This window comes from Rhamphochromis longiceps, linkage group LG22 (genome assembly GCF_057381845.1).
Source record: "Rhamphochromis longiceps isolate RC_006_pf linkage group LG22, R_longiceps_female_GT1.1, whole genome shotgun sequence".
Taxonomy (NCBI): domain Eukaryota; kingdom Metazoa; phylum Chordata; class Actinopteri; order Cichliformes; family Cichlidae; genus Rhamphochromis; species Rhamphochromis longiceps.
Window position 1 is genome coordinate 25,441,229 of NC_140577.1, and position 25,438 is coordinate 25,466,666.

Genomic DNA, 25,438 nt, shown 5'->3' on the forward strand with positions numbered 1-25,438 from the left:
TGTTATCCTGCCCTGAAACACCAAGTCATTGGTTCAGGTATGTGATGACACCTGGGTGAAAATCAAATTTCAAGACGTACCACAGTTCACTGATCACAGTAACTCGGTGGACCACCGCATTAAGATCATGGGGAAGGATATGAAAAATGACACGGGTAGCCTTCTTAGACTGTGAGACTCCCATCAGTAATGGGGGACATTTAAAATCATCTACTTGAGCTCAAACCGAGTGTCATCAGGATGCTACAACACAGAGCAAACACCATCCCCACAGAAACGGCGGCCAAATGTATATTATACATTTGTTTTGTATAATATTAAAAGAGGAGGACAACTGCTCCCTGAGCGAAAACCTTCAGTGATCCTTTATGTGTCAGGAGTATCAGAACAGCTGAGAAACATCTTCTCTAAACACCGGTCTCTGTGGCTTTCAAACCATGTGTCAGCAAATGTGTTTATTTTATGGTCTGCTCATGTCAAAGTTCGCCATCTAGTGGCTGAATAGCAGAAACACCACGTAAGGGCCACAGCAGGGCTTTTATTCCAAGCACTGAAGGGAAAGTCAAGTCAGTGAGTTCTGGATAGAAGCAACTAAATTACATTAAATTATTTAGCTGTTCTGCCACAAAGTAAAAAAATCAAATAAAAACCTCACCAAATAGTATGCAAAAACTTTTATTGTCAATCAGCACTTTGATATTTTTGTGACAGACATTTCAACCTATGCTGCAAAGACTCTGCAACAATATTAAATCCACCTTTCTGTCACGCACGATCAGACATGTCAGTCAGCCAGGGTTGTGCTTTTTAACCAAGACACTGCGTCAAATGCTTCACGCCTCAACTGATGTTCCAGTAATCAAGCTCCTCAAACATGTCGCAGTCACAGATAACTGATTTTTTTCTTTCATGAGGAACCCGTCTTCTACTACAGGGACCATAAAATGAGACCCGTACAGTGAGCGATGCTGGCTGCGAAAAGAAGAGGAAAACATGCCTGAAAGAATTTTGAATAGGAAAGTTCTCTGGAACAGAAATTATAAGTAATGTTGTGTATTGTAAAGTGGCCAGAATCTGAGATTCCAGTAACGCTGCATTTACCCGCTACATCATTGCTGGAGGAGAAATGTTAAAGACTGCAGGGAAGCAACTGTGGTCAAATCCAAAAATCACTTTTTAGAGAAATGTCCTTTCTCATTTGAAAGAAGAAGAAGAAGAAAAAAAAAGAGCCTTTTTTTTTTTTTAAGTAGAACCTTTTTTTATTTTTATATATATATATATATATATATATATATATATATATATATATATATATATATATATATATATATATATATATATAAACTTCATACAAAGAAAAGGTAAATCACAGCTCCTTAACTGGCAACAATTGAGGTTTTGACATTAATATAACAACATAATACTGTCAAAGACTAAACACCATTATAAATATATACCTATTTACACTCAGATGTTATTTACAATGAAGTAAACACAATCGTGCAACAAACATGCTGGACTCTGTTCCTAAACAGAGTTTTTGCTTTCAAAGAGTCAATCTCACAAACAGATTGACAAATCAGCTAAAAGAACTCAGGAAACAACCTCTTAACCTATTTTAAAACTACTCTGAACCAAAAAAAAATAAAGATAGAAAGAAAGAAAGAAAAGAATAGTAGTTTTTGGTCTTTGTGTTTTTCTGCTCCTCAGTTCAAGTCAATTGAAACATGACCAAGAAATATGCAATCTTTCATATTCCTGATTTCATTGGTTGTTTTCCTGAGAGTCAGCGGCTGTTGAGCACAAGCAGTTTCTAAAGGAAAGAGAAGGAGTTCTGTAGACAGCAAAGAAATAAACAGCTGGTGGTTTAGTGTGTCCACACCTCATGGGCCCACAGATGATTGTGGCGGAGCCAGCGGCGGGCAGAGGGAACGTCCAGCATGAACACTTGTTCTTGTTCTGAGTTGACTGCTGTGTAATGGACTATTAGTTTGGGCTGAGGGATACAAGCTGCAGAGAGGAGGCGGCTGCCAGCAGAGAGGTACTCGCTCTCACAGCTTTGAGTCCTGGAAGAGGAGAAAGCACGAACATCACGTACCACTGCAGTCGAATCTTTACACACACTAACCATGGACAATCTTTTTTTTATAATTTTGAATGCAAAGAGTTCTTTATTTCTGGGTGAAATTATCACATATCAAAGTTAATTGACATCAATCCAGCCCCCCCCCCCCCATGCCAATATTTCACTGATTCCATCTGAACAGACTCCTTATACACAAAAACACAATTTACCTTTTGAGAGTAATGGTGAGAGAAGTAATGGGCTCTGATAGGTGGTGAATGACTGTTGCGTTGACAGTGATGAACATCTCGAAGGTGAGAGCCAGCTCCACCTCCCCCAGTCGACAGGGGACAATCAGTGTCATGAAACCAGGGGGAGCTGAGACTCCAGGGTAGTAGCCCACACTCAGAGAATCTAATGAACATGAACGCAGCGAGCACACCTCAGAGTCTAATCTAATCCAAATCTTTGACCATTTGTAAACGTTAGCTGAGACTGATCAGACTCAACATCTGGTGCCGTAATAGAATCTGCAGCTGTTTCCTGCCTTCGACAACTCACATTTATGATGCAATGATGTAAGTGTAGCAGTAAAAACCAGAGTGTGGTACTTACGTTTGAAGACTTCCCGAGCCCGGAGCCAGAGGTTTTGCTTGCCCAGTTTCTGTAAAAGTATCCGAAGCACTGTGTGGTCAACAGCCAGGTTTTTAGAGAGCATAAAGTCCACCGTGTCTGAAGCCACAGGAAGTATCTGCCTGTCCACACACACTTGAAGGTGAGAGTTAAACAAGGGGCTGTACCTGGAGATATCCATCGAGTCTGGAGAAAAAAGAAAAACCTCTTTATCAACTAAATTTTTCTCACAGCTGAGCATCTATTAGCGCTAGCAAACACTGTACAAAATTAAACCAGCACTTTCTAATCAGAGTGTAGCGAGTCAGTTAAACTTGTGGGATACTGATCTGGCCAGTTTAGTAGCAAAGCTGACTAACCTGCTGTATCATTGTTTGTTTGTTTTTTTAACTTTAATTTCAGCTCTCTGTAGGTTACTCACCACTTGACTCTTTAACTCCAGGAAGATTACAGAGAAGCTCCAGCGTGTCTCTGTGAGAGGTTTTTTCAGCCAGACGTATCAGCACACGAGTCCTACTCTCCAGATCGGCAGGCTCACACGGCCATGAGGACGAACTCAGGAACCACTTGTTTTCTGGATTAACAGATGTATAAACAAAATTTAAACAATTCAGCAAATAACTGGTTTCACAGTTCTACAACATTACCTACAAGACTATGAAAGCTAGCATTTCTCAGGGCAGCGAGACGACTATCACTTTTAAGGTTTCCACATAAAGTCTGAGGACATAAAACCAAATTTGCTTTTACTGATTTACAGGGAAAGAACTTTAAGTTTGTGAGTGTTAAGAAAAGACATTAATGGAAACCTATTATTGAGGATTGTGCAAAGTCTTGAGTCATTTTTTACACTTTCCTCGCAAGAAGCCAGACTTGTCTTTGTTACACAACTGATCCTGAGCAGCAGCTCTCAGCACTTTCTGATGGTCATTCAAATCTGTCTTTTAGACATTGGTTGCTTTTCCCCTCATCTTCAGCGCAGTCCTTGCACCTGACCACTTTCTTGTTTGCAGAGCTACTTAACACTGACATAGAACTCATCCAAGCATAAAATGATTCATAATGGCCCATACATATCAGACAATTTCTGACATTGATTCTTCAGGCACTTTGTTTTTAGCAGCCAGTCACAAAAACAAAAGAAATCATGTTTTCATCTTAAGAGCTCAGAAAAAGAAGAAAACTTCAGTTCTGATCCGAAAAAGCCTCTTGGATCAAATGTCTTGACAAACGTAATGAAGTCTCCTTTTTTCCAAGCTCTTAAGACTACCATGAATGAGAAACTACACAGACATAATTTGTTCCCATTTCTTTATGCCAAAGATGACACAGTTTAGACAGGCGCAAAATAAAATCTTTGGGATTCAGCTTGTTGACACAAACAGCTATTAGCTGTAAAGTTGACATATCTCAGCACCAGTTAAAAGTTGGCCCTTTAGTTGACTTTGCTTTGCTAATGCAGCATAAATCCCATTTTTATTCGAGCTGTGAAACTCTGCACTTATAAACCATGAAAATAAAACGCTGGTTACATTTTAAGCATGACGACATTAGCTAAATAAACATCGATCAGCTTCACGAGTCACTACCTCGGAGTGTGTTCAGAGCTCCCTCCACGCTGCCACTCAGGAGGAAGACCTCTGCAGCCACAGTGATCAGGCAGCATCGTGACGCTCCGTCCTCGTTCCCAAACAGACCTTTCAGAGTTGAGAAGCCGACTTTTAAAACAGACAGCGTCTCGACCACCCTGCGACCCTGCATCAGTAAACATGACACAGACAAACAATGACATCCTAAATTCGAAGATGCTGCTCAGATGTGACGAGGAGAGTGTGATGCGAGCTGCACGGCCTGATTACCTTGGCCCACTGATGCGTTTTGTGGTACCGTAACATCAGAGAGACTCCAATTCTGCCTACGAAACTCCTCACCATGCTGTCCTCACTTTCATTCTGACACACTAAAGAACATTTGAATGAATAAATAAATGAACAGCTACTTTTTTCCCCTCCAGATTGGAATCTGGAAGGTGCTAGTACACAGAACCACACTGGGAGAAGAAAACTGATGTTTATCTCTACTTAGAGCTTTTACCTGTCTCAGCAAATACAGAAAAGGGCAGTGACAGCTTGTCTTTGCCCTCAGACAGGAGCGCGACAGCAATGCGACCACTGATGCGCTCCACTTGGCTGGGGTGCTGGTTGGACTGGCAGATCCCTCTAAAAACCTCACCTATCCTCCTCCAGTCCTCTTGTTTCATACAAAGCTGACACAGACAACAAATACAACAAATACACACATGAGCACAACGCACCACCATCTTTACAGACAAAGCTGTCAAAAGATGTGAAGCTCTTACCTCCATTTCCACAATGGAATGGGCTAAATTCAGGTACTCTGGAAACGGTGCACCAGAGGAAACCCTTTAAGAGTGAAAATAAGAATTATAAGAGTTATGATTAACAAATGAAAACAATTGTGAACTTTGTGGCTCACTCACTTGTTGTTGCCGGACACCGAAGGCGAGTTTGGATGAATCATTTGCTGGAAAAGAGGAGTGTTCCTTACACAGTCGAGGCAGTCCAAACTCAGCTCTAGTCCAGCGTTGGCCATCTGTAAACATACAGACAGGTAGTCTAAATTCTTCCAGAGGCACATAAAGCAAATGAGCTAAACTCAGAGCATAATGAAAGGCAAACAACTGATACCTTGAAAGTGAGCTGCATGAGTTCAGGCACAAAGCCCATCACACCCTTTTCTCTCACGCAGTTAAAAAGGGAGAGGAGGAACTCGTGGCTGGGCTAAAAAGAAAACAAGATCAACGTCTAATCTCATGTCAGCATCAATCAGTTGTTTAGTTTTCTCCGTGGTTAATGTCAGGACTGCTACACTGACCACTATGTTGTGAGCCAAGCCAACACTGAGGACGGAAAAGACCTCGGACAACATGCCAGCTTTCAGCAGAGCCCAGAGGAGGGAGAAAAATATCGGCAAAGAGAAATACACTCCTGGCGGGTTTTTCTGGTAATATCCTGTAAACACAGCTCCTGAGGAGAACAGGGGTAGAGCAGGAGAGGAGAAAGGAGACCGATGACGCAGCAAAGATGGGCAATCAGTTTAGCATGCAGCGTGCACAAAGGCTGTGGGAGAAAAAGAGAAGTGGGAAGGAAAGGAAGGAAACTCACCTGCTTTCTGAAGGCACGTTGGATTTTTGATGAATCTTGTCACGTTTTCAATACAAAACTAGCAAATGAAAAAGAAAGTGTGCAATTACAGCGATGTCACAACAGAGGGTGATGTTGGCCCTGCAATCTCCAACAATTCGATTTGATTTTTTAAATTCAAGATTAAAAACATAAAATGTACACAATACACAAACAATTTACTGTCTTTGGTGAAATCAAGAAAAAATAAATAAATAAAGTAAAAACCACAGAGTGTACCTTTTCATCCCCCTCCATAGGCAGATGTTGGAAGCGACACATTTTGAACCCACAGGTCAGTGATTCACTGAAGTACAGCCTGCAGTACTGGGCATTTAGACAGCATCACACAGTCAAGTTATAGCAATGCAATTCACCCACAGTGCAAAACATATTTATTGTACAGAAGAACGAACTGTACATCTACAGTAACCACGGCGACATTAGTTTAATTCTTTTGGGAAACCTCAAGCTGAAACCGAATGATTGTCAGAGCAGACCGTGAAACTGAGGCCATTTCTGTTCATGGTTTAGAAAATGGAAATCGTGCTGTATTCAGCAAGGATTCATTAGTTTTAGAGACCACAAACTCATCAGTGAGTTGTTTACTGAGGTCAGAGATTTAAAGGTATTTAAGATTCATTTTCAAAAAGGCCACATCCATCTTTATACACAGACTATGGAAAGGACCCTCATATCTCCAGATACTGTATATATGACAGTAATTTCTTTATAAGTTTAAAATTAGTTGTCCTACTAGAACTTCCAAAACCAGTTCTGACTTTTCCAGATTTATTTCAGTTATATTCTATTAAATAACTGGAAAGTCCAATCTATGCTAACGCCACCGAACATGTATTTAAACTGAGCATTTTTTCAGTAGCAACATGGTAATATACAAAGGAACACTTACAGAACTTGATTTCAGGCGCCTAAAATCCATCATGTTTGCGGAGTTTGTGATCCATGCCCCTGCTTGGAGACCAGAAGAGCCAAAGAATAAAGTAACGCTGAGCACTCACATTGGCAATTAAGTTATAAAATGAGGAGTTATTAGTGAGAACAAGATAAACGCAACAGCAATTAAAGTTCATTGTCTGAGCCCTTTTCATTCTCCCTCACCGGTTCCCATGGACATGAGTGGGGGGATGTTTTGAAAGGAGTTCACCGTCTTGATGGGCTGGCTCCTGTTACAGAACATAAACAATATGATGATCGCGAGACTGAAAGATTAATGTGACAAATCAAAGATCAGGTCATGTGCACTAAGCAAACTGGTACCTTTCTGGGCCACTATTTACATGATTGCTGTTGGTATCAGATTGAACCTATTGGAGAAAAAAAAAAACAACAACACATGACAGATACACTATTGTGCATTTATTATACTTTAGAAGCAGGATAACGTATGAAACACCCATTCCTTTGAAAATAAAATTATTTAAATTCAGTATTTGATGTGTCAGATCTTTAAACATTGTCGCTGTAATACATCAGACTCAGTGCTCTCTAAAATGCACAGAGAGCATTTATGCAGAAGAAGCCCTATTAAAAGCCCTGCCATGTTTTTCTACAAAACCTCAGGGAAGTTAAAACCACTGACGTGCACGCTGCTCCTTTCTCTATCTATCTGATTGTGCAGAGGACCCATTACTTTACCACATGTTTGCTTTGCTTCTCAGTGGAGGTAGGGCATGTGTCGCTCTGTGTTCCAGTATGGGTGCTGCTAGAATGAGGTCTCCATGGCCTGCTGTTACTCTCCTCTATAGGATTTGAAGAAGAAAAAAAAACAATCACAAGTTAATCTCTGGTCTACTGAAGTCTGTTCCAATCATAGAGGGGAATTTTTTTTAAAGTATGTCAAAGTTTTGGGTCATTTCAGGCCATTGTCTCCATTATAATGGCCATTATCAAAGTTAGTTGAGTTAGGCATCTTAAAATTTCCACTTACTAACTAAAACGTCTGAGACAATAACTTGAAATTTTGAACAAACATCTGTACTGGACAAAATATAATCACATTTACCACATTTCATCTCTCACAAAAGGACCACAAGCTTTGAAACTCGTGTAAGAAAATCAACTTACTGCACAATATTAACCAGAAAATCAATCCTTTAAAGCTTAATGGCGATAAACAACTTAGACATGTTGGTATTTTCATGTGGGACATCATAAGCAGTCAGTTAAATATAAAATGCAAAAAAATTTAATTTCCTTTTAAAAGCAGTGAGTTTCTCATTTAGGAGCTGTTGGGATTTTCAGTAAGCTCCGTAAAACCAGTTTACATGTCTCTCTAATCTTTGAATTAAAAACAGTTTGAGATATTAGGAGCAATGCAAGAACTAAGTAACTTAGTAATGTACTGCTGCAGAGGTGCCAAAGTGGATTTTAGCCACATAAAAGAATCAACCAGGACATTTTTATTGCTTTAACTGCAGTCGGACTGCTCTTTCCAGCAAGTAAGTGAATCCATAAAACTCCAGACTCACGCTGTTTATCTATATCTGTAAAAAACAAAAAAAAACAAGCAGCTTTCTCCATTTCTTTCACAGCAACTAGGGCTGTGTGATATGACCAAAATCTCATTTCCCGATATAAGACATTTATCATCCCAACAATGATAAATATCACAAAAATTTTACATTTTCTGTGAATTTCGGGCAACTTGACTTGCGTGAAGTGGCTTCAGCTGGGCACCGATGCATTAAACTACATTTTAAGGCACAAGTTGAAACAGCCACAGTTTTATTTGTGAGCATTTATTACACGGCGCGCTGCAGGCAAAATCCTGTTCTAAGGTTTATTTTTTAGCACCTGACGGCTCTTTTTAGCTTCTTGTCCGTAAACACTCTGCATACTATTTCATGTGATTCGGTTTATTTTGAAAAATCTTAACAGGATCTTCAGCTTTATTGTGAAAGGTTTATTTGGAAAATAAGCGGACGGCGGAGCCACGCGATAGTTTTACTGTCATTGTTGCTAATGACAACACATAAAAGCAGTCGCTTGTCCGTCCGTAGTGTGGTTATATTAAATATAAGAGAAAGAGAGAACTTAATTAAAATTAATTCTACAGTGACCATCAAAACCATGAAAAAAATATTACCGTAAACAATTTATTTTGTGACACCACGAAACAAATGATAGCGTAAAATGAAACAATAGATGTTTTCATATGGTCATCTGATATATATCATTATATCGAACAGCCCTAACAGCAACCCTGTTACTTTAGATCATAACAGGTAAAAATCACAGACTCTGGCTGTCAGACGAGCACTGCGTCCCATCCATGTGGCAGAACTTTAGGTTGAGTCACAAACACTGACATGCCTTTACTTTTACCGAGCGTTCTACTGTTTTTACTTATTTTCCTTTTTTTAAAATGTTTAGCTTCTTTTGTCTTATTTTCACTTTATACATATCGAAGGAAACAATAAAATATAGAAGACACTGTCATCATGGCTCAGTTTCTCTGCGCACTGATCGTACCTGTGTTATTGGGACTGTCACAAGGCAAATCCACAGTAACTGGAGCCAATCTAGAACAAAAGTAACTTTTATTTATAAAGCATTCAACAATTAATCTGTCACTTGCAGGACTTAATGTTAAATATAAGACCTTACCTCTCTTGCAGCTCCTGTGACGCTCCATCTCTTCTTGGAGTATTCACCACAGCAGCAGGTTTGGTTCCCGGAGCCTCGGCAGCTCGGGTAGGACCCAGCTTCAGCAAACTTTGATCAGGCAGGTTGTCAAACAGTTCTGGGTCGTCCTGGATCACGTCAACAAGCAGGATGTCCTGTTCGTAGGCTGTTAACTCGTCCAAAATGCCAGGCTGAGAATCACCAGCTGCTTCTCCTTGGGTTTTATCCTCTTCGCTGTTTGCTATTTTAGACGGGCTTGATCCCTCTTCTGTGTCTGAGTGTGATTCTCCATCACTCAAGGCCGCACCGTTCTTTTCGTCGCTGCAGGAAGAAGAGCAGGGCTCTGTCAGAACACCTGAGCTAAGGCTCGGCTTTATTTTACGATGTAAGGAAACTTGTTCTGAAATTCGGTTACCCTGCTCCACATCATCCTCGTCATCACTTTCTTCTTCACTGCTGGGAGAAGACTGAGGTTCCCTTGGTGTCTCAGGAGTTGTAAAGTCTGACAAGTCTCTTTCCAACTCTTCAATATGGTGCTCAAGACAATCCTTGCAATTATCATTTTGTGGCAAGTTGCTCACATCTTTGTTCATTTCTTCCTCATCTGTACTGCTTGAGCTGCAGCACGAGAAGCTTCTCTGGCACAACTGCCGTTGTGGTGAATGGACAGGGGAGAGCAAAGGTGGAAGCATGAATTCATTCAAGTCTGACTCTACGCAGTGTTCCTGGGAGATGCTGCACAATAGTGAACCCACTGAAGCATTGCCCCTAAACGAACTTGCACAATAATATGGGTCCAGTCTGGGGGGGCTCCTGCATGGGAATGGTTCCTTGTCATTTTCATATTCATCTTGAGGAAGGACAAAGGATTCACATGTATGAAAGGAGTCAGGGCTGTGCAGAGGAACATTGGGAGAGGAAGAAGCTGTTTGGGCTTCTTCACAGGAGGACAATATTTTGTCAGCAACATTGACTCTCTTGGGAATAAGCGATGAAGGTGGGAGAGAAGATGTTGTGGCTGAGAGGCTGCTCATGCTGCCCTGTGTGAATGGAGATGACATAAGAGACAGAGTGGTGGCAGTGTCCCAGTCACTCAGGCCGAGGACTGAGGGGGAAGGGGTCGATATGGAGGTGACAGTTTCTGGTCCATTAACTAGCAAAGCCGAGGCTGAGACTCCATCAGTGCCACGCTCCCTTCCACACTGAGCTGGAGGGGGGAATGATGCCGTATCTGAATTAGGCCTGGTTTCTAACTCTTCAGGCTGGTTAAACAGCGGTGAGGTCTCCATGTCTTTTCTGTGCCTTTTCTCATTTCCCTGAGCAAAAGCGCTTTCTCCATCCTCTTCCCATTTCTCTGTAGGTGCCTTCGGGGGAATGTCCTTGAACAGGTTACTGGATGAACCTGGCATACTTTGATTAGCTGTTGCAGAGTCAATCCCATCCTTTGCTGATGGATCAATAGTCCCTGCTGTGGTAGAAGCATTTGCTGTGCAAGTCTTTGAGAAAGGCCAGGCCATGTAAGTGCGTGCACATGAAAAATGTATTTTTCTCAAATACGCCCTTACTCTCTGGCAAGTGTACGACTCTGGTGCATCTGTATCCTCGTCACTAACATGATCGATGAGATCTGACAACACGTGTGATCCATCAGCATTTGTGGGATCGCCTTTCTGACCACCTGAAGCGCTACACTTATCGGTGGGCGCGAAGTCCAAAGTGCTGCTGCACTCAATGCTATCCCCTACCTTTCCTTTTTCTCTACAAGTCTCTGGGCTTACTGGATCTGATCCTGGACCAAGGTCCACTTCAGCATCTCTGTCACGCATGCCACCTCTGCAGTTGCCTGTCTTTGTATGCTCATCTAGTAAAAAAGAAGCAGAACAAGTTGCAGAGTCTTCGCCTGTCTGACTCCGGTGGAAAGGACTCACGGTATGATGGGATAATGGCTGTGAATGCATGCCTTCATCCAGGTGGTTCTGGCGGATCAGACTTTGAGACTGACAGACGGTCTTCTCATCCTGAGCACTTGGACAGCACTTGCTACTTTTAAACAGAGCCTTTTTCTCAGTTTCTGATTCATTATGCCTTAAACAAGTAGGCCAAAACCGTATTGAAGCTCTCATCTCCTGCTGGAAGCAACGCACAACCTTGTTCTCGAGAGCATCCGGTAACACATACCCACAATCGTGACCGCAAGCTTCACATTTTTTGGCAACGTCACAAAGGATCACTTTGGGATACTGGTTTATCCACACGATAATCTTCTTAGAGCTCTGAGTGATTGTGTTTTCTTTTTCGATTTCTGACTGAGTAGCAGGTGGCTCTGACCCTGGGCTAGCTCTTTTTAGCTTACCCGGCGCCTTGCGCTGAGGGGAAGTGTATTTACATTCCCCACAGACACCACAGTGGGAGGCTCCGACGGCTCTTCTTAGTAACACTTCTGAACCAGTAAGACCGGAGAGGTTTGGCTCTTTATGTCTACCAACATCTGCAAGTGGAAACAAAACACTTGTCAGAGAGTGCAAAACGAAATAACAATGATTTACCTAAGCATCAGAAAGAAACATCACCGTAGCTTTCTTTCCTTTTTTCTTTTTCTTTTTAATAACTGCTTTTCAACCAGCATCGATTCCAATCAATATCGGCACCATTTGGGATCATCTCATTCACCATCTTGAACAAAGGCTTAGAGCAATGACTGATTTCATTAGAGGCAGGAAAGTCAAACAGACCAGTTAATCACAGAGGCATCAAACGAAAAAAACCTGAACAGAAATCAAGAAAATCAATCAAAATTTTAAAACTGTATATATACTGTATATTCTGTGTATTTATTATCTCACTCTTATTGCCTGTTTATGCCCCGTCCTTACCCTCAACGTCATTCAGCTCTGGTGTACCTTAATTGCACCTTGAGGATAAATAAAGTCTTTCTGATTCTGATTTTGAAAAGCCAAACCAGGAGATATACGAACCAATCGTGTTGCTGCACTGAGGAACGTGGATGACGTCCTCACATATATCGCGGTGGATATATTTACTCATGGATCAATTAAATCAACAGTGTCTATTCAAATGAACTAGAATGGCATTTGCTCAGTGTTCTGTCAGGATGAGCAGGGACCTTTTTTTCCCCCCCGCATATAATTTTAAATTCTGATGACAACTCAAAGTTAAGGTGCTCTCTTTGTTCATTTAGGTATAGGCTTCAAAATCAGCTGAGATGGCTTCTGAGTCGCGGAGACTTGCTTCTTGAAGAACTTTGTTAGGATTTGTCCTTCTTAACGTCTCACCCTTGAGAAAATAAATAAAATAAAAATCGATTTTCATATCAGTTTAATTTACCGAATCTACCCAGGCACAACCTTTTTTTGAAGGCTAACCCATAACTGATTATAATTGTGACTGGTACAACAAAAAGGCAGAGAGGTTTTGAATTATGTCAGAAAATAAGCTCCATAGGAAATAAATGAAGACACTAAATTATAACACTTTTGTTAGGCCATAAATGTTCTGTGTTCAGTGCAATGACACTGTACACATAATTTACCAGACAACACCTTCTCTGGGACAATGGACATCATTAAAAAATGTAAAAAAAAAAAAAAAAAGATTCACAATTGGGGCACTATTTACTGAAGTATTTCATATTGCAGGAAAAAAATGTCTAGAGCTTGTGTTAACCAGAGATCTTATTTCAGACATCTAACCAAAATATCACTCAAAAGATTGACTTTAGGGAACATGAAATACAAAAATGTAAATGTGTGTTAAGGTTTAGAGAAAGAAAAAAAAAGCTCTTACTTTATAACTGGTTATGATTTAGTAACAACGACTGACTGAGCCTGGAAAACATACATTTGGTTAACGTTCCCACTTCTAATAAAGAACTGTAAAGAGTAGGTTCACTAAGCTTGAGTGGCAGCTATGTGGAACAGCTTCCCAGGCTGTGAATGAGACAATCCCCAAATTACCCAACTGAGGTTTTGTCGATATGTGAAGCACTAACCAGGTGATATTAAACTGCCTGCCATTTGGACGTTTGACTATCACGAGCAAGTGAATAAGGCCTCAGTCACACAGGCCCGCAACCATCAGTAATGAGGGAAAATTGAGTACTCCAGCCAGTTTTGACTGGATGCTAGAGGTTAATGGCATTCACTAAAGGATTGCTGATAAACCGGTGCGAGACCCCCTGGCAACCACCTGCTACTAGGGAAAAAGGTGTATTCCCCAAACATTTGGATGAAACATACTTTTGACTGCTTTGGTCACTGACATAGTACCGGGATTTTGGTTTAAATGATAGCGAATGACTTGCATAGGCTGAACTTTTACTTTCAAGACCATCTTCAGGTTTTACTTCAGCTGGGAGAGCAGTATTTGCAGACAAACATGAAAAACTACAGGCAAGTGCACCATCTTTTTGAGCAACGTTCAAGAACATAAGAACCACTCCCAAAAAGTGTGGGAATAGGCATGTTTCCCTAGCAACCGGTGGTACTATCACGTCCAATATGGGGACAAATCTGTAACAACATTGTTTTTATACACTTTATAAAATAAATAGATTATATTAAAAAACCTTAATAGGAATATACAGCCGGGGATTTATTTAGTCAATCTAGCTCATGTTCAGCAAGTAAGACGAGTGCCAGCTATATGAACAGGAAATGTATCTGCTATTAGCAGGCTGCTAGTTAGTGTATAATTAAACTCCATCAGCTCCAATCCGGGCAAGTAATAGCTAAGAAGATCCTTCATGTCAGGTTCAACCATGAACTGCATGATATCCACTAAAACTGGATCGTGTTCAGTAGGACTTTACCACATTGTTAGCTTAGCATCTGACACAATTTGGCACAAATTAGCAAAGAGTTAGCTAAAAGCATAAACCTATCACAAAACGCCCAATTGTAAAATCAATTTAAAGGCAGTGCAATTTAACCAACCTTAAAACCTTTAACCTTAAAAACTCTAACTTATAATCCAGCTAAAGTGCACCTTACTTGGGATTCCCTTCGCACTCCTCCCGATTTTGCAGAAGCAGCAGCGGGCTGAGGATCACACCCGGCGGACGTGGCCTTCACTGAACTCCGTCCCTCTCTAACACCGACCCTCACGCTTTTAGCCCGGCGTGCCACACCACTTTTACCATTAACGTCGCACTGTCTGAAAGGACATCTACCCGACGTTAAATCGGTCTGTCTCCTCCTCCTGGCCAGAGTCGCCTGGCTTGTCAGCTTCATTTGATATTTGGACCTTTCACTCCTTGGATTCGTCCTACCGTGGAGCCGTTTGAAAACACACCAAATAAACCGCGGTCTGAGGCACGTGTTTCTGACCCCCCCTGCTCTGTTGATACTTGCCTCTAGTGTTCGGCCCGTCTTGTTTATCAGCGCCTCGTGACTCAGAGTCTACTTTACTCTTTGTTTTCTGCGTACCTGAGCCATTCTCCTCCGGCTCCTCCTCGTCGTGAGTGCTCGGCGGCTGTGTCTTCTTTTCGGAACCCATTGTGTGCGTTAAGTTTTGGTCGGGTTCATTGCTGCCCGGAGGTGACACCATATCTTTCTCTGAAATTAGCTGCACGGAATCAAAGTTTTTCTCTTGTTTTTTGCTTTCAGCCTTAATTCTATTCAGTAACTTTGGGACTCGTCTCCGCCGCGGGGTCAGCTTTAACCCAACAACGTCTTTTAGCGCAACTCTGTTGAGTTTCACCCTGCTAGAAGATGGAAACATGCTAACAGTTAAAACTGTGCCTTCCAAAACTTATTAAATAATTTACCAGGCTGCTATAAAAGTATTTTTCAGAGTAACGCTGGAACTTGTTCTTCTTAAACCATCATTACGTTACTATTCGGGGCCCTCGCACTCGTGTTGCTGCCGCTCACTGTTAATTTGAGATTGACATGGGGAGCTAAGGTGTGCCCGAATCATTGCGCATGCGCAGATCATTTTGCGTTTCTTAGCCGTCCTACGCACATTGCCAAATAGCTTCTATAACTATACTAACTTTTAACCAGAGGTGGCCCAACTATAGATATTCTGTACTCAATTAGAAGTGCACATACTTGTATTAAAATACTCTTGTAATACTCTTGTTAATGATTTAACCTATTCACTCAAGTAAAAGCAACAAAGTACAGGCTCTGGAATGTACTCAAGGGAAAAGTAACAATTGAGTACGCTTCTACCAGGAATTTTGGTCTAAAGCCAACAGAATCTCGCACTATGTTAATATAATAAAATCATATAAATTGCTGTGAACACAAACTTATTTCAAAGAGAATTTTAATTCTAATGATTGTGCATTAGTTCTCCAGGCTTTGGTCTTTCAAAGTCTTCTCTGGACATTGGCTGCTTTTTCACTCATTTTCATTCTTGTCCCTGTATTGGACTATTTTCAGAGGAATATTTTCATGTGCTAAATGACTAAAACTTGACCCATGAATCATTGAAGAGTTAAGAAAAATGGTACCAAAAAGCCTGCCAAAAACTCTCCACAGCAGACGAACAACAACTGAAAGTCATGTATGTAAGAAACAGGAAAAAAACCCAGCAATGACCTGACACAGGACGTGAGACATGCATCTGGCCCTTCAGATGATCCATCTACTGTTCCCCACTCGCTGTCTGAGGAGGGTGCACAGTATCCTGCGGGACCAACATCACCCTGCGCGCCACCTTTTCCATCTGCTGCCCTCAGGGAGAAGGTACAGGTCTATACAGGCCAGAACATCCAGACTGGCCAACAGCCTGTATCCACAGGCTGTGAGGCTCCTGAACTCTGCCCCCCTCTCACGGACAATAACCATATCCAACTTCTTAATAGCAATGAACTGGTCTGCATTGGTGCATCATATCTTTATTCTCTTCCCCCTCCTGCCCCCCCCCCTCTTTCTTAAATAGATAACTATCATATCTGATATCATATCTCACAGTACAATAATATTGAATGGGTTGCATTGTTGTATTTTGTCATGTTTCTCAGGTCTTTGTCTGAATTTCTACGAACATTATTGCTAAGGATTGTCTTATTGCATTGGAGTCACACTGGGTTAAATATGTACACTTGGGTTTTAAGGGGTATTTATTATTTTCTTCTTTTTTTTGGGTTGTATGGAAGCCCCAAACGCAATTTCATTGTTCTTGACAATGACAATAAATAAATAAATACTAAAATACTACTAAATACTAAAGCCTCGTCAGAAATGTTGCAAGTGAAAGGTTGGCTGTAAAGAAGCCGTACCTAATAAAGGGAACTGGGAAGAAAAGGCTTATGTATGCCAAATTACAAAAGAAGTGGACTGAACAACATTTCTGATCACGTAAGGAACCCAAAATTCTTTGGTTCACATCACTGTATGTACAGACTAATGTACAGGTTGCTGTTCAGGTTATACCCTGCTTTTCACCCTATCCCTAGCACATCTGCAACCCTGAATGGAATGGATGGTCATCAGTAAGTACATAGGAGGACAGAAGAGAAACACAACAGTGAGTTTCTACAGTCATCAGTAAAAGATGGTGGAAACTTTGTCTTGGTTTGGGGTTACATGAGCTAGTTACGATGAGGATCTTGTTGAAAATATAATATGTGTTTATAATTTCAATCACTGATGAAATTATAAACAGAGAAAAGTACCATCAGACATTGATCTCTGTGCAATACCATCTGCAATGTATGGTTTGGCAGCAGATTTATTTTTCAGTATGACAGTGATCCCAAACAGACTGTCAATGAAGCATACCTGGATATAAAAACACACAATGGAGCACTATAAGTCATGGACTGGCCTCCCCAGAGCCTGAATCTCAGCATTAGTGTGGGATCATCTTGATCATCTTAATAGAGAATGGAAGAAAAGGCAGCCAACATCCAAAGAGCTTTGATTGTCTAAGAAGCCTCGAACTATTCCTTGACTCTTTAAATAAATTATGAGCAAGCTTGCCTAAGAGAGTTCAGGTAGTGTTGAAGGTGGTCATACCAAATATTGACTTTCAAGCTTGTTAGATTTGTACAATCTCCGATTTTGCCTTGTATACTGTATTTCCTTTTATATTTGCACATATCAATAAATCACCTCACATATTTCCACATTTCCAAGAAATATATAAAGAAATAAATGGTGGCTTGAGACTTTTGCACAGTACTGTAAATAATAAATAAATTAGCCGGCATTTTGCTGGTTGTCTGATATGCACCACTACCTGAATGAGTGATGAAATACATGTCACTGGAGTAGAGTTCCACCGGGAGGAGGCCCCGGGGCAGACCCAGGACACGCTGGAGAGATTATATCTCTCGGCTGGCCTGGGAACGCCTTGGTATTCCCCCGGACAAGCTGGAGGAGGTGGCTGGGGAGAGGGAGGTCTGGGCCTCTTTGCTTAGGCTGCTGCCCCCGCGACCCGACCCCGGACAAAGCGGATGACGATGGATGGATGGATGGATGGATGGAGTAGAGTTCAGTAGCAGTGCAGTGTTAGAACAGTCATAAACCTTGAGATTCCCCTGCATAACCCTTCCCATTTTCATTTTTAAGGGTTCTTTAATTCTCTTAAGGATATTACTGACTGGAGTGAGATAGTCCAAGGATCACATTCCAGCCCTCAGGCCATATTTAGATGATATAGCTGCATATTCTCATGTGAGTGTAATAAGTACATTAATGGGATGAAATAGAAAACTGTTTTTATCCAAGGTCTAAAACTAAGACATGAACTAGAGTGGTGCAGCAAATACTGTGTGTAGATGTGCGAGTGAACCGAAACTGTAATTGTTTGATATTAGTGTGTGGTGGAGGTGTGGTCCCGGGCTCGGCTGCAGGGGTGGAGTGGTGCAGTGGGCTCAACGGGGCGGTGCTGGGGAGGCAGGTGAGAACACAGCTGGTGGCGTTTGGACTGATAACAGTCTTCTTTCCGTTTTTTTAGTGAGGCGGGAGAGGTGTGCTTAAAAAAAGCTGAGACCGGCACTGCATCAAACTGTGTGTGTGTGGAGTGCATTCTACGTAGTTCTTTTCTGAATTGACTGAAAATGCCCAATTATGGCTATAGCATCCTGAAAGCGGGGCTTAATTTTAGAGGTGTTTTATATACTTCTTTCCATCAACCACACTTGTGCCAGCTATTCATGCAGATGTCTGAAAAAAGTATGCTATGTATTTTGTGCATAGTTTTCAAGTAGATCATGCATCTCTTGAAACGGGGAAACGAGATGAATGCAGCATAATGATGGATGCAGATTAATAAGAAGGAGGTAAAACTGATGTGCCATATATTCATCACATTTTATAATGTTAAGTTTCACATGTGTTGGGGCTTATGTGATTCAGTCAGTGTGCACTAAAGTTCAAGAGCGCTGGCACCACAGTAAGCCCTTTCCTTGGGCTTATCACACAAAACCATAAATGTCCAGATGTCCAGTCATAAATTAAGTTTATTTACATCACTGAAACTTTCAGATCGTGAGGCAGGGTACAACCTGGACAGGTCAAAAAGTCAAATATAAAGGCCCCAAAATAGAGCCCTGTGGGATCCCATTACTGTTTGATTCCTATTTAATATGGATGGAACTAGTGAGGAGTATTGGCAACTCTGACATTTTATTACAAATTATAATTGGGACAACAACAAAAAAACTGACAAATGTTCTCAGAAATATTTTGACGACTTTATTTAATTACCCTACTAAAACGACAGATAATTTATAGTCTCATTTTTTCCATATTTTTTGGAAGATTTACTCTCACAATGGCACTTCAACTGGGTTTTTTGTTGTATTTTTTCAGGTATTATAGTGTGTAATTTACAACACAGGCAATTTTACTTTCAGTCAAGTGAGAAGTAGTTTTTACAAAAAACAAACAAGTAACAACATGAACGAATGTAAGAGACTACAACAACAACCAAACTAGAACATTAGCTGACAAATACACGCAGAATGAGATGTGAGGGGTGATGGTGAGACCCTGGTGTTGGGAAGTAGCCGGTCCCTGGACTGTGGCGGCCTGATTCACAACACCAGCTGTCCCGCCCCACCGTGTCCGTGTCAGCAGATGGCGCTCTGATGGGTAAAGTTTTTTTTTCCAGTGGGAAACTGAGAGGCAGTTCCACCTCATTGCATCCTCCCTGGGTGCACAGAGTCAGCTATGCCTCTTCTTCTCTCTCCTAATCTTCGCTACATCTGTGGCAGCTGTGAAAAAAGAAAAAAAGGAAGAAGAAGATGCAAATTAGAATCCGAGGAAACCATCTGAGGTGAGCAGAGAGAGAGACGCCGAGACACGAGGGAACTTTCTCTGGGTTCCTCTTGTTGGGTTATCGTAAATCCAGACGTGAGCGAGATTCTGGGAGTCTCTGTCCCACCTCTCTACACCTGCCAGACATTAGACCACCCACAACCCCCGCTTTAGCTCTCCACAGCTCCGAAAACATCCTCTATGCAAATTTTATAATCACGCCACAGCGATGAAGTGCGTGTGTGTACGTACAGTGAAGAGGGGATATAAGCTTTTACTTAGCATATGAAATGAGTTGGGATTAGAGTGAGATAAAGAGCAGAGTGAAGAGCGGAGCGAGTATTACGAGCGGAGGGAGTGTTACGAGAGAGGTCACTCATAATTTTGCTTCTATGAAGCACTTTAAATCTTCCTGACTGCTCTCACAGGCTTTGGAACAGCACGCTGGGCTCGACTCAGTGATAAAGAACACCAGTGGTTTTATCCGTTATTGTGCACTTCAAATTAAAATGGTGGTGAATATCAGCATGATAAAAGAACATTAATGAGAGAGGAAGAATCACCTATCCACCCAGTGATCCCAAACCGGCGAGTCTGATTCCTCCAAAGTGTTAAACGTTTTCACTTTTCTAGCTGATGCTAATTTGTTCTGGAACAGACCCATTAAAGTAAGTCTGCAACTAGCTGTCATGTTTAATATAAATTAACCTTCCCATTATTTTCTTAATTAAACCATTAACAGTTTAGGAAACTGTGTAAACGTCACACAAATACCTACAATTAAGGTCGAAAATGAAGTGCTGTCTGGACTCCTCCCCCTTGATTAATAAACATCACTGTTTCACTCCTGGATCGCCCAGGCTGCTGCAGCTTATTTGATCTCTGCCTTAATTTGCTGACTTGGGAAAACTAACTTTTATATCCTGAATACTGTGCTCATAACAGCTTCCTGTGGGGGCTTATTTGGTGTAAAGCTGAGATGGAGAAGTAAAAGAAAAATAAAGCACTGCCTCTCATTCATCAGTTAAATGTTGCGACACATGGGAGGCTAAGCTAAAATCCAATTTCCTCAAGAGGGCAATAGGAAATATATGTACGCTTTCCTTCAAGTCTGCATCTTCAAATGACTATACTGACAGAGAAAGCGGTGTACGAGGAGTGTGTTCCCTTTGTGCGCGCTCTCTGCTTTCCTGTGTGTGTGTGTGTGTGTGTGTGTGTGTGTGTGTGTGTGTGTGTGTGTGTGTGTGTGTGTGTGTGTGTGTGTGCACAGCAGTTGTTCTTCGTCTCGCACTTGTTTCCTCGTGTGCTGCTGCTGTCCACTGAGAAATACCTCTCTGGAGGAAAAGTATGGGTTTATTTGTCATGAATAATTTGAGACATTACACAGTACAGTGGCCCCTTCTGCAGATAATTCAAGCATATACACATCAATGTAAAATAAAGAAAATGCCACAAACATCAAGCTTTAACTACATTTTATATTTTAACAGAAAACAGGAAGTGCATTCGTTTTTTTGCAGTTAGAAGCTGGATGCGAGATTTGCCGGGAAGGCTGCGATTAAAGCTGATTTATTAAAAACACTTCAAATGGTGCTTGGAGAATACATCCTGAGGAGTTGTAGACAACAACAAAAAAACAAACAAAACAGAATATTTCAGTATTGTACGTATTGTAAGTTGTTTAAGGGGAGTACGTCTACATTTAGACGTTCCCTTTGTCACATTTTCTCCATTTTGTCACCGAGCCATTAGATCGGAGGGCTCGGAAAGACGGGGATCTATTTCTTTGTCTTTCGCTGGACCGGTTTGAAGCTGACGGGAACGCGAGCAGCAGCTGAATTCCTTTAAATAGCCCTGCCTGCTTCATCATATGGTTGCTATGGCAGCCAGCCCCTCGTTTCAAGATAACGTCAAGACCCCCCCTCCACTACCCCTCCTCCTCACTTCCCCACCTCCACCTGAGCACTATGGATCTACACAGCTGCTCGGCAGACAAAAAAAAAAAAAGCCATTTAACAGCATATACAAATAACGCTTTGTGTGCTCGCCGAGTGAGAAATAATCAATATTGGCGCTATACATGTGAGCGAGTTCTCAGAGGGCGATTCAGGAGAAGTGCTTATTGAAGAAAAGTGAGTGTTTAAGGCTTATAAGAGAGGGAGGAAAAAAAATTGTTAAGGAGGCAGAGAGAAAGAGTGTGATGCAAAAATGAGCAGATCAAAAGTGAAACAGATGAGTGAACAGCTGGTACAAGAAATGGGGTGATGCTGCGAGAAATGGAGGGTGAAAAAAGAGGCTGAATGATCTGTGACATTTGTGCGAGAACGCAGGAACCGAAAGATAAGGCGGCGTAATGGCAGATCTATTCAAACGTGTCTCTTTCTTCTCTTTCAACCGCCGCTTTCTCCATCTCTTCCTCTGATTTCTGCCGCTGCCGGCCCTCCTCCTTTGTCTGCTCCTGCCTCTTCAGTTTTTTGCTTTTTTTTTTATTACCTTGAGCTCGCAATTAGTCATATGTTTAGCTAAGGGTCAAACAGGATGTTGCACGTTGCAGGATTGTAGGCATTGCAACTGGAACTACGTGGATAGAGTGGACTTTGTTCTGAGTGTCTCCACTAAGCACACTCACAAAACTACTGCGAAGCTTAAACGTGTGAAATCAATTACAGAGACAGAGAGAATCTGCTGGTTTCACGAAGCCAGGTTTAAAGAGTGCTTCTTTATTTATATCAGGATCTGAGATCAACAGAAACAAAACTGTCAAACTAGCTTATTTTTGGTAATTAAGTAAGTATGTGGTGGGCTGCATTTAACATTTAGCCCTGCATTTAATTTTAGATGGGCCCTTTGTAAAAAAAAAAAGAAGCTTAGAAATAACATTAACTGAAATAAAACTGTGAGATTGATTGAAAAACCTCTTTTCAGGAGACGTGAGGCCTTAAATCTTAGGACTTAAAGGGCTTTGTTGTTCTTCGGCACCTAAAAATAATCAAAAATTTGCAAAACGTGCTCAGATGAATGAACATTAACCAAGCAGCTAAAGACAGACCTGATTTTTTGAAATCTAAAGAGCAGTGATATTTTGAACCTACCACAGCATAAATGATGACTACATCTAAAGCTTTGACAGAATGGTTTCAGCACACACGTGCTCAGATTTTCATGTAAAAGGAAGTCGAATTAGGAAAGGTTGGCTGTGAATAAAGTCTGCATGCAGAAAAAGAAAAACAGCGAGTCTCCAGAAGACGAGAGGAGAAGTCAAAAAGGAGTCGATAAAGAAGGCACCCTCAATTTCCTCTTAAAACACACAGGCGGGCTGATTGCATTTGAGAGAGTTGGGCGCGTCTCAGCATCTCCTAATGCGTCTGTAAATTGAGTTGGAAAATGACGATGTCTGTTGTCTTGGGAAGGAAGCCAGGGAGGCAAAAAGCTTTGCTGTGGAGAACATCCTCCCCTCTCTGCATTTTAGACCCACATTATTAACCGCAATACCCACTTCTGTCAAACTCTCCTCCTCTTTATTTATTTATTTTTTTTAGCAAATCATCACACGCTGGGGAAAACGAAGAAAAAAATGGTCACAATGATGATTTCTTTAGTTTCCCGTTTCCTTCCTCTTCCTCTTTAAATCAGATGATAACTGTCTGCGTTAATGGAGCCGAGCGGTCCGCTGTATGGCGGCACATCTTATATATTATCTCTAGAAAGGTACTGACAGGCTGCGAGGTGTTATTGCGAGTATAAATAGACGTGACTCTGTGTTTTGTGTGTCTGTTATTAAGGAGCTGTGGTGGTCAGCTCTGAGAGCAGCAGCGATAAAGATGCTGGCTGAGCATTTGCCAAGCATCCATTTCCTTTTTACTCAGGTCTGAAAGGCCGTCTGCCAAACACAGGTACACACACACACACACACTCATGTCCTCATATTACCTTTTAGTCCAAAGTGAGCATCCATATAATTCCATTCAAACAGTTTAAGAAAACAAGATTATGTCTTTACTTCGGCTTCTTTAACTTTACCTCTTGTATGGCCCGATTTTTAAATTGTCCTTAGGTTAGCACCGAAAACCAGAAGCTCTTTTAAGTGAGTCTCTACTTGTACTGCTCTGTAACAGCACGTATAATTATCAGATATTATGACGGATAAAATATCGCAGGATGTGCGTTTGTCTCATTTAGAAAACAACACGGTGCGTTTACGGTTATCTGGTCCCCATTAAGAGTAGAAGGTAATTTCAGAGATCATATTCGACGTTTTCTTAAATTCTTCTATTTTTTTTTTTTTTAAAGCCAAGCTGCCTTTTTTTTCTCCCCTGGAGCCTCTATTGTATTTATAGGCATTAAGCTAATGGCTCCTTTGTATTGATATTACAGTAGTTGGCAGCGAGAGCGTAGGGGAGACAATTATACACTCAATCAATAGCAGATAGCAGAGGTATCTCACGTTCACACGCATACTCTCTTTATGTCACACACACCTATACATACACATCCACAGACACACCCCATCAGCAGGCCCGTCTCATGTGAACGTACGGCGGCGCGTTACTCGTCTCCGTCTTTCCTCGCCGCTATTCGACAGGACGTTGTGTCCATGCCATCGCTTGACAAATGCACTGGAAGCGGCGGCAGAGATCTATATGTGTACGCCCGACCTTTGGCGTGCGCACGCGCACACACGCCGTCGCTCTCTCTTACACATGAGCACACAAGCCGCACACCCACACAGTCGCGATAAGGCCCGAGCGCTGGTAGTCATTTAGTTCAGCTTTGTCTTTTTAGAGCGTCTCCCTGATGAACTGCAGAAAAGGCGAGCACTTGCAGTATTTGAATTATTAGCAAAACGGCACAGCTTTAGCTTAATCCAGTGATGCTTATAATCTGTGTGTGTGTGTGTGTGTGTGTGTAGGCTAATAAGAGCAGAAAAAAGTGGGTATGTAAATGAAAGAATGCTGCTTATCTCTGTACAAAAGCGTGTGCGACTACATGTGTGCGTGTGTACTTAAGCAGGCAGCCACCTCTGGAAGCTGCTCTTTCTTAGATAATGTATCGAGCTGCTGTCAGAAGAGAACTGATGAGGAAAATGAACTCTGTGCTCTTTGTGTAAACGCATGAAGAGATCCGAGGATGTCAACAAACAAAATGGCCGTCAGTAAACCCCCACCCCCCTTAAGATGACAAGGATACGCCGCTTTTCGTCGCTCGGATTGTGACTGCGAGAAGCAGCCTTGTTTTATTAGCGGCTCTTTGTTCATTCACCCGCTTCGGCTTTTCCTCCATATTATCTGATTGTCTGGCCTTTGGGTTTAAGTGCAGATCTATAGGTTTACGATATGATTTTGGCACGGAGGCGTGCCAATGGAGCACTAACCCTGATGACTCCTGCGAGTTGCCAGTTCTGCGCAGGGCTGGGCTGGCTGTTTGGGCGGATGGATGGGTGGGTGGGTAGCTGGACGTGGTGCTGGCCGTGCATTTGGGTCCTGGACTGGCCAAGGCAGAGAGCTGTAAAGAAACAACAAAGTCAGCTTTTCGGCAGAACACATTCAGCACCTTAATGGCGATCTTGTGATAACGCAGACGTTTTGAAGATGGCCGCCGTGAAGCCGAAAGCCAAAAAAATAAAAATAAAAAAACGGAGATGTTGAGTCTTCTTC

At 41.7% G+C, this 25,438-nt stretch overlaps 1 protein-coding gene across 1 annotated transcript; it reads right to left on the reverse strand.

Annotated features, from left to right (window-relative positions):
- Window positions 1–840: 840 nt before the first annotated feature.
- Window positions 841–15,395, reverse strand: topaz1 (testis and ovary specific TOPAZ 1). The gene is made up of 21 exons (XM_085395150.1): window positions 14,994–15,395; window positions 9,532–12,037; window positions 9,397–9,446; window positions 7,561–7,664; window positions 7,183–7,229; window positions 7,024–7,088; window positions 6,815–6,876; window positions 6,142–6,228; window positions 5,884–5,941; window positions 5,594–5,745; window positions 5,407–5,499; window positions 5,199–5,311; window positions 5,058–5,121; window positions 4,793–4,964; window positions 4,558–4,658; window positions 4,288–4,453; window positions 3,120–3,272; window positions 2,681–2,884; window positions 2,296–2,479; window positions 1,883–2,066; window positions 841–972 (listed from the first exon to the last, which is right to left on the reverse strand). The coding sequence occupies exons 1-21, from the start codon at window positions 15,286–15,288 to the stop codon at window positions 841–843; spliced, it is 4,992 nt and encodes a 1,663-aa protein (XP_085251276.1). The 5' UTR covers window positions 15,289–15,395.
- Window positions 15,396–25,438: the final 10,043 nt, after the last annotated feature.